Below are 15,616 nucleotides of genomic sequence, written 5' to 3'. Positions count from 1 at the left end.
CTTGCTGTGTCATCTTGCACAACATGATCATTGAGAGCGAGCAGGAAGAGCGAGTGTTTGACACTGAACCATACTACAGGCAGGTCATCTTGCCCAAGTTGATCACCAGCTACCGGCAATCTGGACTGCCTACCTCAATATGCGTCAGGAGAACCGAGACCCAAAGGTGCATCAACAACTACAGCAGGATCTTGTGCAGCACCTATGGAGGCTCAAGGGCGACGCCTAGCTCGACGTGTGATAAATATGAGTTTATTTTTGTTGAAGTATATAATTTGTATTGAACTATTTGATTCCTATTGATTTTTTGTGATGAACTATGTGATAAAAGAATTACTTATGTTGAATTCACGTCGAACCACGGCGAATATGGGCCGATTCGCGCCGATATCGGGCCATTTTTCGCCGAAAGTGGGCCGAAAAGCAGGCACATTTGCGCCAAAAATGGGCCGATATCGGCGCATGGGGGCGACCTGGGGGCGATGACTGGGTGCCCAACCGCCCCCAAAGCCGATTATATCGCCGGCTCGCCCCGAGGCGGCGATTTTTATGCCTCCTGGGGGGCCAACGGTTGGAGATGCTCTTATTGCCCACGACCACTCTACAAAGCGCTCCCCACAACTGTCGCTCGTCCTTCAGCTCATGCCGTAGTGCCAGCTGCACGTTTTGTCTCAGCGTCTTCTACGGCAACACATCCACTGCAGCTGTCATTCATGCCGTCTGTCACCGCTGGACATAGTGCTCGCCTTGCAGCTCATGTCATCAAGCCTGCTTGAAGATTCATCTCGGTACCGTCCGTGCCTCTGTGGTACCGCAACCACCACCGTGCTTGTTGTCTGCCGCTCGATGGACCTGTGCTGCTGTGTTGTACTGGGGGGGCACTCATACAACCCCATCTCACAGTACTGTTGACACTGGTAGGAACACACCATGCTCGTTTAGCGCATGATATCTCGCCAGCATGTGTTGGTCTACGCTCCATATAGAAAGGTGGAGTCGAACCTAGGTTAACCCCATGCCCTCTTGGACAAGGTGGGGCAGAACCCTGGACCTGGGGTTTTGCGATAGGTTACGAGGCCATTAGGCCAACTCCACCGCGCGACCCCATCCCGTCCGGCCCCGTCCGTTTGGGGTAAAAGGGACAAACGAGGCGGCCGAGAGCGCGACGGCCTGGACCCTCTGGTCTGTTTTGTGTCCGGGCCGACCCATTTCGAGCGCAAACATGCGCCGGTTTTGGGTCGCGGCGGACAGCGAACGGATGCGTCGAACGTCCGCATCGGGGCCGCGTGGCAGGCGGCCACCTACCTCCCACCCGCCAACATCAATGCGCACGCGCGGGTGGCCCCACCTGTCATCCACCCAGCGAACGGTCGCCGTCCTTGTTAAATGGGAAGCCGTGGACCGGTCGTCGTCCACACTTCCCACTCCGGCCCCTCTCTGCCCCCTCAAAACCCGACACTCCCCAAACCCTAGCCGCTCCCCGTCCTCAACCTCGCCGGCCGGCCGCAGCCATGGGGCTATAGAACTACGACCGCAAGGGGAAGCACGACCGCGAGGCCGGCTAGTCCTTGGGACGCCGCCGCAGCTCCGTGAAGGAGGAGCCCGCATCACCGTCGCACACCTCCCGTCGGGCCCCCGCGCCTGCCCCCTTCACCATCGCCCCTAGGGCCGCCGGCGAGCGCGACCGGCAGTACCTCAACGCCGACGTATGTCGGTGCTACTGGGAGACGAGGACGCCGGTCCCGTGGAGCGACGTCCACCTCCCAAACAATTGGCACCTCTTCGCCGACCGGGTCCCGATCCCGCCGGTGCCGATGAGCGGCCGTGCGCACCGCGACGTCGCCATCCCCGAGCTGGAGATTGCGGCGTTCCACCCGGGCCTGGTGGGCCAGGGGTGGACCTGGTCGTGCACGGCGGAGCAGATGGCCGACGCCGTGGGGGACGTGAACTGGTGCCCCACGCCGTCGCAGTCACCGGAGCGGGACGCCTCGTCATGGGAGGAGGTGGTGCAGGCACCTGCCACCTTCCAGCCCGCCGCCCCCGTGCACCACGGACCGCCGGCCCACCTCTGGACACCGCCGGACTACGTCGACCTCGTCAGCGACGACGACGACACCGGCGGCCACTGAAGACGGCGACGGCCACAGCATCGACGGGCGCGGCAGGAGCGCGCGGGCGGCGTTTTTTTTATGTTAATTATGGCACTGGGCCGTTAAGTGAACCGTGAAACTGGGCCGTTTTATGGCCATGACCCCTTAACTTATGTTTTAAGTTTTTTTAACTGCGTTTATTTACTTTTTTAAGTCATTTTATTTTGGTTTTTCTGTTTTTTTTATCACGTCCAACACGGACATGATCTGGGGTGCGGCCGCGTGCTGGGCGCACCCATGACCCAACGGACAGAGGCGGACATGGGCGAACCCATTGCCGCCCCAAAGGGACAAAATCCGGCCAAACCGGACGTCCGTTTAGGGTCGTGCGGTGGAGTTGGCCTTATTCAGGTCCGGACCGGACCACCGGGCCACATACAACCCATTACGGGTCGCGCAAGGGGCGTCCTCTCGCGCTAGCCACGTCGGATTTGGACGGTCGTGCGGGCAGGCGCACCATTGGCTTTGTTGCTGCCCCACCACACTAGTCGTTTCCTTAGTCTAGAATGAATGTTGACAACACGACGACCCATGGCGTTTCTTCCTTTGGCCAGACAGCGAATGGCCACACATTAGATTTTCCACAACTGCCTCATTTTGATTTTCCACAACAGGGATTTTTCTTGTATCGGCAGCGAATCACACGACACGCGTCAATCAACCAACGGTAAGTACAACGTAACTTCGCGAGCATTCACCGCCGCGTTTCCTTCCGCCACAAGCCCCCCGATATCCTCCTCAGTCTTTCCAAAATCCAAACCTCGCAGCCAATCCGAACGTTCCCTTTCCCGCTCCACGAGTGCCCGCCGACACGCGGGCCCCCACTTACCGGCCCCACCAGACAGGGACCCGAGGGGGGCGACGACCACGACCATCGCCCGTTAAGTCCCAGGCCGCGCCCCACCCCCGCTCGGTCCGTCTGCCTGGCCCGCCGCCCGCCGCCACCAACGAACCGCCCGCCCGCCCCTCCTAAATCCCCTCGCCCACGATCCGATTGGCGTAGCTCGCCAGGTTTCCGTTGGCCCCTCCTCCCCGGCCCCCCGCCGCGCCTCCGGCGACCTCCGCCCGCCGCCCGCGCGGCCCGGTCCACGGGGCGGCCCGGCGCGGGCTCCGGCCTGGCCTCTCCCCGCCGTCGCTTTCTTGGGGTGAGTTTTTGAATCTTGATTCTGACGGAATGGGGTTCTGATGCGTTTTTGAATTCTTTTCGATGGAAGGGTTTGATTGGAGTTGGTCCGTATATAGAGCGGTATTGAATCCGCGGCCTTTATCCGATTTCGCCTAGGTCGGGCGCTGGGAATCGGTCGCGCCGGCGGCCGGGGGAGCTCTCGGTGATCGTGGGCGAGACCGACTAGGATTGTGCATCCCGTAGATTTGTGCGCGACTCGGTTCTCTCGATTGCTCCATCGTTTCTTTAAATTAGTTTCAGACGTTGCTTGTCTGATGACACTTCCCTGTTCCTGTCATGCCTTTGGTTTGAAAAAATAAACAGTCAAGGTTTCAGTGTAGGTCTTTGTTGAATTTGCGACTGCGATTCCTGTCACCGTCGTGGCTTTAGAACGCGTTGTTGTTGGAGAGGTTTATCCACCTGCTTCTTGCACATGTTTATATTGCTCACATTTGTTAGTACTAGTATTTAGGTGTTATTATTGCCAGCTAACCTGTGATTGGCTTCTTGCAGGATTTAGACACTTCAATCGACAAGAGCCCTCTGACCGTTGCACAAGATAGCTGACAAGTTTGCGTAGTCACAAGTTCGCCACCAACATGGAGATTATTGACCTGTGTTCAGATAGTGAGGACGATGTTAAACTGTGTTCAAAAGGCAAAGCCATCACTCATCTGTGCTCAGAGGACAGAAAAGACAGTCTTGTTCCTATTGACGGCGCTGACTCCTCTCTTCTTTTACTCAACACGCCGTTTGCCAAGAATAATGCAGAACAGCCAATCACCTTGGATGATGATGATTGGTTCAGTAGCAATCCCGCTTCATGCTCTTATAGATCTCCGGCTGGTTCATCACACAGGATCTATCCTCTCTCAAGTTCTTCGCTGATGCTATATGATTCCTCGTACGGTAAAACCAAGCAGGAAATTGATGATGGTGAGTACACTGCATTTATCCTTGGTTAACTCTGACAATTAACAGTTTTTAAAAGGGCACCGCTGCAGCCTGTGACTAGTAGCAAGATTAATGTTTCTTCACTGCTCAAACTTGTCAGATGATGATGTCTATATGTATTCGGCTCCGCCTCCATCATTTCCAACCAGTCATCCAAGTTTGAGTGATGAAGAGGATCTTACTGCAAGGTTTAATTATGCTGATGGTGGAACTGGGATGTTTTCATCTACATCGTCAATGGATTGGAAACTACCTTTTGGTACCAGCCAGAACGTCAAAACTGATAGCGATAGCGGTGTGTAATATGTACCTTATTCATTTAGTTTGAACAAAAATATTCATGCTGGTGCAAACTGTGATTAATTAAGATGCTTTTTCGCCATTCGTAATTGTCAGATGATGTCTACACTTATGAAGGCCTGCATTCACAGAGGATGTTTCCTCCATCAATGCCTTCCTTTAATCCAGTTAATAATGACCCTGAAGTTTCCAATGGCTTTGGCACGCAAGGCCAACCAAACGCAGAAAAAAGGCCTCTTGGTTGTGATGAGAGAGCTATATATGAAGAAGCCCTACAGGTATATAATTTTACAAGTCACTGTGGAGATCATATATGCTTTAATTGCCTGGTAACTTTGATCGGATTCTAATTAACATGGATTGTAAACAAAACTTTTGTGCAGCATATCAGTCAGGAAACAAAGGAAGAAGATCTGCCTGAAGGTGTTTTGTCCATATCACTCCTTAAGCACCAGGTAAACTTTATCTTCCAAAACCTCAGCTGTTGTTATTGGTATGTTTACTCTGGATATCCTGTTCACTGCTATGTTCTTGTATGTTTGACAGAGAATAGCATTAGCTTGGATGCTCTCCAAGGAGAATAGTTCGCATTGTCCAGGTGGAATTTTGGCAGATGATCAGGTTATTTTCATTTCCTAGCTTATTGCACTTGCTGTTATTATTTTACCACTTCTCCTTTCTTAGCGCCAGATAATTTCCCATGATGTAGGGTCTTGGGAAGACAATATCAACAATTGCCCTAATACAAAAGGAGAGGACTCAACAGTCTAACTTCATGTCTGCTGATTCCGACAATAAAAATTCTGTGCCATTAGATCTTGATGATGATGATATAGTGATGGCAATGGACAAGAACAAACCCAAGGGTGAACCCTCAGATAGGCTTGATCATGAGCTCTGTGCTAGTTCGTCGGGGAGTGCTTTTAATAGAATGGCGAAGACTGTTAAAGTTGAGCCCAAGAAGAAGGGCCGAGTGAATCTACCATCCTCTGCATCAACCTCCAGGTCTGCTACTAGACCATCTGCAGGAACACTGGTGGTTTGCCCGGCTAGCATTCTTAAGCAGTGGGCTAGTGAGATCAAAGCCAAGGTTGCTGAAAGTTCCAGATTATCTGTTTTGGTTTATCATGGAGGTTCAAGGACTTCAAAACCAACTGAGTTGGCAAAATATGATGTTGTTGTCACCACATATACTATTGTAGGCCAAGAAGTGCCCAAACAAGACTCTGATGACGATATGGAGCCAAATCACGATGAAAAGTATGGGTTATGTCCAGATTTTGCTGCTCGTAAAAGAAAACTGACAAAACAGACCAAGAAAAAGGCAATAAAGAAAAAGAAGGTTAACAGTTCAACCGCTGACCTGGATGGTGGTCCACTTGCCAGGGTGCGATGGTTTAGAGTTGTGCTGGATGAAGCTCAAACAATAAAAAATCACCGGACTAAATCTGCTAGAGCCTGTTGTGGACTGAAAGCAAAAAGGAGATGGTGCTTATCGGGTACACCTATGCAAAATACAATTGACGACCTGTACAGTTATTTCCGCTTTTTAAAATATGAGCCATATTCTTCATTTAGTTTGTTCCGCTCGATGATAAAGGGTCCAATATCTAGAGGCTCAAGTCAGGGGTATAAGAAACTTCAAACTGTCTTGAAGATAATTCTGTTGCGGCGCACAAAAGGTGAAACAAAATTCTTTGACAGTTTGTCTATATCTATCTGCAATTGTTTGTTATCTACTACTCCCTCCGTTCCTAAATATTTGTCTTTTTAGAGATTTCAAATGGATTACCATATACGGATGTATATAGACATATTTTAGAGTATAGATTCACTCATTTTGCTCCGTATGTAGTCACTTGTTGAAATCTCTAGAAAGACAAATATTTAGGAACGGAGGGAGTATATGCCGTAAAGGCGTAAAATCCACACGCCTTTGCCTATAGAATGAACTCTAACATAATACTCACAACCATGATAACTATTGATATTAATTTTATATCATCTGTAGATGTATACGTATTTGACTTACATTCTATATATGGCAACATGAATTTATCACCTTTGGCCTCCTGGGATGTCCACTGATCGGAGGAGCTAGGACCCTGTAAATATAACCTCCTAGGAGGCATGTACTTTCCCACCTTTTCAATGCAATGAAACGCAAAATCGCTTTGCGTTTTCTCGAAAAAAAATTATCACCTTTGTCTTGGAAAATGCATTTTTTTCATATGTATATTTATTAGCATAATTTACTCTCATTCCACCAGCCATGAAATACATAACAAAACTAGAAACTGAAGGAGGGGGAACAAAGTACAAAAATATAGGGAACTATCTAGACAGTAAGCACCTTTTGATTTTATTTAGATGATGTTTGCGTATGTTACTTCCTTTACTCGGAAAGCAGTTCCATCATGTTTTGTGTCTTAAAGTGCGCATAACTGTAACTTGGTTCTTCATTGGTTGTGATATTCTGGGATTGATTCACTTACAAACTGTTTCCATTAGAAACACTACTTGATGGAGAACCTATCATAAAAGTACCTCCAAAGACAATTGAGCTGAAGAAAATAAATTTCACACAAGAGGAACGGTATTTCTATTTGGCTCTTGAAGAAGGTTCTCGGGAAAAGTTCAAGGTAGGTTCAAGTTTACAAACTTAATTTTATTCAGTTTTTATATCCTTGGTCACTCAGTTGGATGTTGTGTTTAGATCATATCTAAACTTTTGGCAATTGTGATGCATTAATGTTGTCTAATCTCAAAAGCAGTATCTCCTGTGCACTCGTTGAAGTCGAAAAACAGCTCAGTTTTGAGTTATCACAACAGTTGTGGGTTTCAAGAATATCTCTTAGAATAGCATGATTATATATTGTCTATCGATACTTCCCAAACTATTTGCTATCCCGGTTGTCTTATATTATCTGATAGAACCTTTTGATCTGATGAGCTTTTTAAGCTGTATTGGGCTCAGAGGGATTGTTCGATGCCTTCGCTATTTTCTTTTCCTGAACATAATCAAAATATTTGCCTTAACATTATAGCTATTATGTTTAGCAGTCTGAATTTAACATTCAATGCTCTTAATAATTTATACCATTTTTATTTTTTCCCCACAAAAAATCCTTTTGTTTGTGATGCTCATATATTTCCTGTTTATACCGCAGGAATTTGCTGCTGCTGGAACAATAAAACAAAACTATGCAAACATTCTTGTATTGCTGCTGCGGCTTCGGCAAGCTTGTGATCACCCTTATCTTCTGAAGGATGACAATCAAGCAAATTATACTGACCGGGCTTCCATAGAAATGGCAAAACAACTTCCTAGGGAAATAGTGATGAATTTGCTCGAAAAGCTGGAGGTACGGCGACCAATTTGTATGATATGTGCGGTAAGCAGCTTGGTCACTTAACATTTGTACGTGTAAAATTTAGTCAACATTTGTATGTCTAAAAATTGTTACCTTGCCTCTGAAATATTCATTTGTTTGCAGGAGCAGAGAAAGAACTACATGGACTCTCGCACAGGACCAAAGGTTATTGTTTTTATTTAGCTGAAGTATTTGTTCTTTCACAACTATTTTAATGAGTATAGAATAATTTAGTCTGTTCCCTCATTTTGCAGGAACCACCTGAGAATGCTGTTATAACAACATGCTGCCATATTTTCTGCTATGAATGTGCACAAGAGAGCTTAAGTGAAGAGGAAGTCTGCCCTGTTTGCAAACAGAAATTAAGTTCTGAATTGCTTTTTTCACGCCCAGTATTAAGGCTCTGTATCTCTGATGAGTTGGAGTCATATGTAATAACTAGTTCTGCAGCAGCAGTAGCAGTAGGAGATAGTTCTGCAGCATCAGCATCAGCATCATCGGCAGCAGCAGCAGCAGCAGCAGGAGCAGATAGTTCTGCAGCAGCATCAGGAGCAGATAGTTCTGCAGCAGCAGATGAATCATCCTCGATTTGCGAAGCCAGTTACATCTCATCGAAGATCAAGGCTGCCGTTGACACGCTTAAATCAATCTTCAACACACATGGTCCTACTGATAGTGATACTCCTAAGGCAATAGTCTTCTCCCAGTGGACTGGTATGCTGAACGTCCTGGAGCTTTCACTGAATAGCAATTTCATAAACTTCAGAAGGCTTGATGGGTCAATGTCCCTTGACGATAGAGAAGAAGCAGTGCAAGAGTTTAAGGCTGACCCAGAGGTACGTTCTACTCCTTTCTTTTTCAGCGTTATTACATTTACCATTTAGGAATTAATAATTCATCTCCACCATTCAAACAACAAATAATCAGAAAAAACTGTTCTTGTTCCTTATATTCAGGTAAGAGTGATGCTCATGTCACTGAAGGCTGGTAATCTTGGTCTAAACATGATAGCTGCTAGCCATGTGATCATGCTCGATCCCTGGTGGAACCCTTACGCCGAGGACCAAGCGGTTGATAGAGCACACAGAATCGGGCAGACCCGTCCTGTGACTGTCACTCGTTTCACAGTCAATGGCACGGTTGAAGATCGCATCTTAGCTCTGCAGGTAATAACTTTGTCCGAACTTGTTGGCACTCTGCTTGTGTGTATTGCCCCCTTCATATTTTTTCCCCCTGTTTTTTGTTGTGACAAAATGTGCATGTTTCTGTTGCCAGGCGAAAAAGAGGGAGATGGTGGCATCTGCATTTGGCGACGAGAAAACGGGTGGCATCGCAACTCGGCTCACCGTGGAAGATCTCGGATATCTCTTCAACGTATAGGGAGCTGATCGCAGGCCTTTGGTGTCAACAATCGTGCAAAGCTCTTTTTGCACAGATTTTTTGGAGCACCTTAGGACTATTCTGCGGGTCACCGCCATGTTCTGATGCCTTGACCAAGTTTTGCAGCGGTGTTATTGTGGGCCCTGTTGGCTCATGTAATTATCTTACGCCCGTGGGCCTGCTGACGTTAGAAGTCTATTGTGGGCCTGCTCTTAGGACTATCTTACGCCCATGTTCTTAGGACTATTGTGGGCCTGCTGACGTTAGAAGTCTCGAATATCTAGATAAGAAACCTGTGTCTCTTCCCATGTGGGCATGATAATTCGTTTGATTTGGATGCTCCCATATGTACATACTCTTTCTACCCTAGAAAACATGATGTTATTGGCGTACCTTTAGTCGAACTTGAGAACTATGATGATACACATAAACTTGTGTCTCGAAACTCCTGAGATAATGGTCTGCAGTTTTTATTGTGGATCTGTATTTGTTGGATCATCTGTATTTGTTGCTATGATGCTGCACTTTTTATTATGGATTTTGAAAACTCATAAGATGTTGAACTCTTAAATCATAAAATGAGAGAACGAGAATCCCCAGGGAACATTTTCATAGGGTTAGCTCTACAAGAGGCAATCAAGGCGGCGGCCACTCACTCCCTCGTACTTCCGGGCCATCGCGGGTCTCTTGGCCATGATTGGGGAACCCTGGATCCGAGTCTCTGGGAGAATGTGTCAATGAGGTGAACATTTTCAAGGGTCGATGTGTCTTGAGATCATTTTTAGCAGACCCCTTAAAACCGCGCGGCCGGTAAAATTCTGGCGACTAGGGTTTGGCCCGTCTTTTGGGCCAGACCAAAGCCTGTATACGCGCCCCGGTCTTTTATAGTGGCCAGGAAACTGCCCCCCTCGCGCAGAAAACTAAGGGTTCGCGGCTGATATACGGGGCCTAACCCTATCCCCGCGCCGCCGCAATCTCTCCTTTCCCCTCTCGATTTCTCGCCGTCGGCGACTCCAATCCGCTGCCCAACTCCACCATGTGGCGCAGGACGGGCCGCAGCGCCCGCGGTGGCGACGACCCCGAGCGGAAGCGGTGCGTCGCCGCCGACGCCGCGAGGAAACGGAGCGCCCGGAGGTAGCTCAACCAAGGCCTTTAGCCGCCGCCGTCACTCCTCCGCTGCGAGACGGAGGAGTATGACCGTAGGCAGGTGCTACTGTCCTCCGGCGCGGGCACCTCCTCCACCGGTGCATCGAGCTCCCGTATGGCGCTCACGTCGGTGAAAAAGAGCTGGAGGAGCTCCCACCGCTCCGCGCGGTGAAGAGGGAGCCGGAGCGGTGGGACGGTGGCGTCGTCGGGCCGGAGGATTTCCTCCCCCCGGCGGAGGCGGACGCCTTCGAGGCCGCCATCCTCTTGCGCAGTGCGCAGGAGGAGGAGGAGGAGGAGGCGGAGCAGCGCCGTCGACGGGAAGCCGATCTCGACAAAGTCCTCCTCGAGTAGGGGCTCGCGAAGACACAGGGGTTCGACGACAACTTGGTAGCATGTCACGGCACCGCGAAGCCAATGCGCATGACGACATCTACATCGACCTCGGCTCCAACGACGAGGATTGAGCTCCTCCGCCGCCGCACCCGGATGGCCCCGCTGAGCCAAATTTTGGCATTAGGGTTAGGGTGGCCGTTGCTCCTCCGATCTAGTTTGTAAAAAATCGACTATGTATGACTTTTGTATGATGATCAAGTAACTATGAACGCTAGTAGTTCTACTGGAGTAGTTTGATTTCTCGCGTGAAGTTTTGATTTCAAAATTTACAGGTTTATTTTAAAGTTTCTGTTCTGCCGCAGCTGTTTTTGGTTTGTATGCGAGGCATGCCGCGAACTTTAAACGCACTTTTAAAGGTCGCGATATAAGGGGTCTGGCTAGAGATGCCCCGAGAGTGGGTGTTTTTTCATGCGAGCAAACTTGGCTGGAGCCCAAACTTAGCCATGGTTTCTGATACCCTTCTCTCACATCCAGTAGAAAGAGATTAAGGCAAACTATCATTGATTTTCACATGGTTAGGCCTCGTTTGGTTTATAAGACTAGGGTATTTCTTTTATCCAGACACCTCAAAATATTTTAAACTACTTCTGACCCCTTTTTTAAAAGCTGAGAGAGGAACGTTTGGTATCCTCTCAACCTCTTCATCTATTTTGGCCAATCTATATCGTGCTTATTAGTGTATAAATGTATATGTACACATTTTGTTGTATCAGCGGCTGACAGCGTTGGCTCACGTTGTGTAGGATACCAACAACATCCGATTTAGCCTAGCCTTGTCATCGTGACACCCAAAATCGAGCTGTTGCGGGTTGGCGTCTCACGGCCGACACGGGTTCGAGCCTCGGCTAGAACTTTGTTGTCTCATATTCTCCTCCTTAATTAAAAAGCCGCAGGGGCCTCTCCCCCCTATTGGTCTAGTTTTCTCCGTTTGCACTATATATCATCAAGGTTTTACATTCTTTCTCCGAAGAACAAGTAGTTATGCCTAACTGAAATACTCTGGTAAATAATGCATGTTTCAAACGTATCATAATTTTGCAAATACTGGAAAATAGTATGGTTTTCACAAACTGTGGTATTTTAAGGTTTAAACTGTAGTTTTTTACATATACTTTGCGTCCAAACACTCCGTAACTTGGAGTACTGGTTGATTATTTTGTTTTTGACGACTAGTTGGCTGCTGATGGTCAGTATTTCTGTTTTTTGTTTAAATATAGTCGGAGCTTTTCTATTTTACAGGATGTCAGTTTTTGGCAACTCCACTTGGGCCTTAGGCCCGTTGATCTGGTCCGCGAAACGAAAAAACATGTTTTTTTCTCCTTAGGCAAGAAACACGGTTTTTTTGTTTCATGAAAAAAATCGTCAAAACCTATCAATATGGGATCTAGTTTTAAAGATCTCAACCCGAGGAATCCAACAGTGAAAACAGTACAAGATTTGGACGCACGATTTAAGAGAAAACATTCTAAATAAATAAATCTACGAAAAAAGGAAAAACTTTCGGGTTGCGACAAGTGACACATGCAGCGCGCCATTTGTCGTAACATGTGGTGGTGAAAGTGTTCTTTGGAAAGAGTACTTCTCAATTAGTGATTTCGAAGAAGTTGGGCTATTGATTTTCAAGGCCTTTCATGTTTGGACTTCCTTGACGCTACTTGGGCCGCAGGCCCGTTGACCTGATCAGCGAATTTAATGGGCTAATTTACGGCTATCGAAGAGTTTATCGGACCAGCGCTTCTGGCCCTATCCTTTCCGCCGTGCACCAAAAAATAAAAAAAAACTACCCCGACTCCGCCGCCCCACCCGACCTGCTTTTCCGACGCCGGCGTAGATGGAGGCGGAGGCAGAAGAAGCGAAGGCGCCGCCGCGGATGAACCGCAGGCAGTGGAGAGCCTCGAGGGGGAACCGCGAGGACAAGTGGACGAGGAAGCGCCGCCTGCTGCTGGAGGCGACCGAGGAGCAACGCCGGGCGCAGGTGGCCGCAGAGGCGGCGGCGGACGCGGCCGAACGTGAGGATGAGGAGGCCGTCGTGGCGATGCGGTACCGCGACAACTGGATTTCGACCTTCTCCCGCTTATGCGGCTCCTACGAGGAAGCCAGTAAGCATCCGTCTCCGATCCTCACTCCTCTGATCCAAGCCATCTCGATCCCTCTTCTTCTTCTTCTTCTTCTTCTTCTTCTTCTTCGATTCCGCATATGACTAGGATTTATCATCAAATCATGGACGAATTGCTAACCTGAATTTTGATTGTGCAGCGTCCATAAAGCCAATGCGGTACACCGACGAGCCGCCACCGCCCTTTGCCGGTGTCGGTTATGCTAATGCCGTGGTCATCTTCTCGGTGAAGGTGACACAGTTAGCTAATAGCCTGGATTGGCCGCTCGATGTTTACGGCATCGTTGCCGCGCGGGATTCAATTGACCGCAATCGCAACCTCCTCTTCAACCGCACCAGAGACAATTGCCAGAGGCTCACCTCAGGGGTATGTGCATGTCTTTGTAGATGAATTCTTACTTGATGCTATCTAATCTCCACACACATAGGCATGCTATATATGCTTATGACCGGTCACTGCTAATTTGCTATAGAGTGTGCATATTTTTGTTGGTGATTCATAAGATATTTCAACTACCAATTCTAGACACCGCGGTTAGATCAACTCACGAACTTCTTTGAAATCGGTATCTTTCACATGATGACCAAACTCTCTTACTCCCTACTAGTTATAATTACTTTTGTTGTTCAAAATACAGTATTTTTGGTTGAATGGAATATCACAGATAGCTGAGCCTGTGCAAACATGCATGGAAGAGAATGGAAATGATATATGCATATCTGAAAGGAAAAAATTAGGTGTGATAGTAATGGGACTAACCAAGTACTACATTAGTCTATGCTCATCCAGCAATGCTGTATACAGTGACTTAGTATGATAGATGTTGATAATAACTGAACTAACCAAGCACTACATGTACGGTGCTTGATCAAAAGTTATGACAGCACTAGGCTGCTGGTATTTGTGCTTTCCATGATGCATGGTATTTTTGGATTTTTTTTAATTTACTGGAATTACAATGCTGTATGGTACAAATGACATACATAAGGAAGGTTCTTTTAGTATTAAGTATCTATGATGAAGCATTGTAGTTTGAGTTCGAGTCATGATGTTTTGAACATGTCCTATATACACCGGAAACAAGGGGTACACTAGAAACAATCAAGCAAGAAGTATAGTTCAGAAATCAGCTTATTTCTGATACATTTCAAGCGCATAGGTGGATCTTTTCTTTCTTAAACTAGTGATAAAAGATCCAAGTCTATAATCAATAGCTACCAGAATTATTTGTGCCTGCCTATTTTATTCCTTTTCATGCAGACTGCAGAAAATATATGTTTTGTTGTGGTATGCAATATGTACCATATAGAAAAATTGGGTGTATGGAGTGAGGCGTAACCAGACACAAGTGTAGCTATGTTTTCAAATAAGAGGCAACTAGTGTTGTTGCAATCAGACCTCACCCCCAGCCTACCAGCCCTTTTGGGCATGCCCTAGTTGTATTTGTAGCCTTTTTTGCAAATACAACAAGTGTAGCCTTTTTGTAACCAAACGTAACATTTTTTGTATTTGTAGCGCATGAGGCAAACATGCCGAAATTCCCAGTATCTCAATCATGTGAATGTTTTTGCAACTAAACGTCCTATGTAAAAAGAGACAGCCCTCTTTATTTTTCTATCAGATTCGTTTTTGTTCCTTCTAAGTTCTAACAGAGATTAGATCCCTGGATGGTATGATTTTTGTTATCAGATTTGTTTTGGTTCCTTCCAAATTCTAAGACAGATTAGATCCTGGATGGTGTTATTTGTCGCTTTCAATCTAGTTTCTAGTTGCTTGCTATGTCCTGTCTGATTAATAACGATAGGCATCTGAGATACTTTATTGTTCCATAGGGATGATGATCAGTACAATTCATGTTAAATGTCTTCATTCTCACTATAGAACAATGACGCAAGTGTCATTTGACTGAATTTTCATGTTTGGTTATCTTATCCACTAGAAAGCCAAATTTGAGTACTTTGAAACATCATAATGCAGGATGCCTCTCTATTGTTGACCGGTCCAAGTCGTGCTGTTGTGATCGTTGATCCTGTCAACTACGAGGTTGAACTAAAAGTGAAGGGTGACACGCCGTCTGAAGATAAACTCTCGAGCCTTCTAGTCATCGAGGACAAGTACTATCTTCCTGGTGATCACCGCCAAGGAGTTCATTGCCACACCTACTCTTCTAAGCTAAGCACAGTGGAGGTGACGGTTGGCCATCTTGCAAAGACAGTGGAGGCTACTATCGCCGTGCAAGTTGTTGAGGGATCCTGGCCAACTGGCCATCACGGGCGATTTGCTGCACGCATGGCCAGTCTCCATGATCTGGAGATGGTGCTACTTGATTCTCAGGATGGCATGGTACCTGTTACGAACGATGGGGCAATTGAGTTTTCACGACGTGTTGTTTCTGTCGAAGCGGATGGAGAGCTGACACTTGGTGTGGATGTCTGGCAAGGTGATGACAAGGCTGTGAAATATCAAGTAAGATTTGTACCTAGAAAAGCAGGTAGAAGTGAGGATATTTGTGATGTTGGGTTTTGTAAGATGCGATTCACTGTTGCTTGGTCGCTTCTTTTGAACTGGTGACATGCAGTAAATCAGTTTGGCATATGTGGCGTTGTTTATGTGTTATTATCTAATTTGTGACCTTAA

The 15,616-nt window shown here is 47.1% G+C and overlaps 2 protein-coding genes across 3 annotated transcripts; both read left to right on the top strand.

Annotated features, from left to right (window-relative positions):
• The first annotated feature begins 3,072 nt into the window (after positions 1-3,072).
• On the top strand, positions 3,073-9,821 carry LOC123054699 (helicase-like transcription factor CHR28). 2 transcript variants are annotated; one of them, XM_044478529.1, is made up of 13 exons: positions 3,073-3,295; positions 3,829-4,251; positions 4,370-4,564; positions 4,666-4,847; positions 4,953-5,024; positions 5,116-5,190; positions 5,279-6,251; positions 7,081-7,211; positions 7,740-7,964; positions 8,067-8,108; positions 8,198-8,779; positions 8,900-9,109; positions 9,219-9,821. In XM_044478529.1, the coding sequence occupies exons 2-13, from the start codon at positions 3,915-3,917 to the stop codon at positions 9,321-9,323; spliced, it is 3,129 nt and encodes a 1,042-aa protein (XP_044334464.1). In that variant the 5' UTR covers positions 3,073-3,295; positions 3,829-3,914; the 3' UTR covers positions 9,324-9,821. The 2 variants fall into 2 exon arrangements, with proteins under 2 accessions (XP_044334464.1, XP_044334465.1); XM_044478530.1 differs by lacking the exon at positions 3,073-3,295 and adding an exon at positions 3,612-3,725.
• A 2,780-nt stretch (positions 9,822-12,601) lies between these two features.
• On the top strand, positions 12,602-15,603 carry LOC123050161 (uncharacterized). The gene is made up of 3 exons (XM_044472996.1): positions 12,602-12,961; positions 13,119-13,345; positions 14,957-15,603. The coding sequence occupies exons 1-3, from the start codon at positions 12,694-12,696 to the stop codon at positions 15,548-15,550; spliced, it is 1,089 nt and encodes a 362-aa protein (XP_044328931.1). The 5' UTR covers positions 12,602-12,693; the 3' UTR covers positions 15,551-15,603.
• The last annotated feature ends 13 nt before the right edge of the window (positions 15,604-15,616 follow it).

The sequence above is a fragment of the Triticum aestivum genome, chromosome 2D (assembly GCF_018294505.1).
Source record: "Triticum aestivum cultivar Chinese Spring chromosome 2D, IWGSC CS RefSeq v2.1, whole genome shotgun sequence".
Taxonomy (NCBI): domain Eukaryota; kingdom Viridiplantae; phylum Streptophyta; class Magnoliopsida; order Poales; family Poaceae; genus Triticum; species Triticum aestivum.
This window is presented reverse-complemented; position numbering and strand designations above follow the sequence as displayed.

Coding starts and splice junctions, on each gene's coding strand:
- LOC123054699 (XM_044478529.1), top strand. CDS start 3,915: ATGGAGATTATTGACCTGTGTTCAGATAGTGAGGACGATGTTAAACTG. Junction 5,025..5,115: donor TATCACTCCTTAAGCACCAG/GTAAACTTTATC, acceptor TATGTTTGACAG/AGAATAGCATTAGCTTGGAT. Junction 6,252..7,080: donor TCTGTTGCGGCGCACAAAAG/GTGAAACAAAAT, acceptor TGTTTCCATTAG/AAACACTACTTGATGGAGAA.
- LOC123050161 (XM_044472996.1), top strand. CDS start 12,694: ATGGAGGCGGAGGCAGAAGAAGCGAAGGCGCCGCCGCGGATGAACCGC. Junction 12,962..13,118: donor CGGCTCCTACGAGGAAGCCA/GTAAGCATCCGT, acceptor TTGATTGTGCAG/CGTCCATAAAGCCAATGCGG. Junction 13,346..14,956: donor GCCAGAGGCTCACCTCAGGG/GTATGTGCATGT, acceptor ATCATAATGCAG/GATGCCTCTCTATTGTTGAC.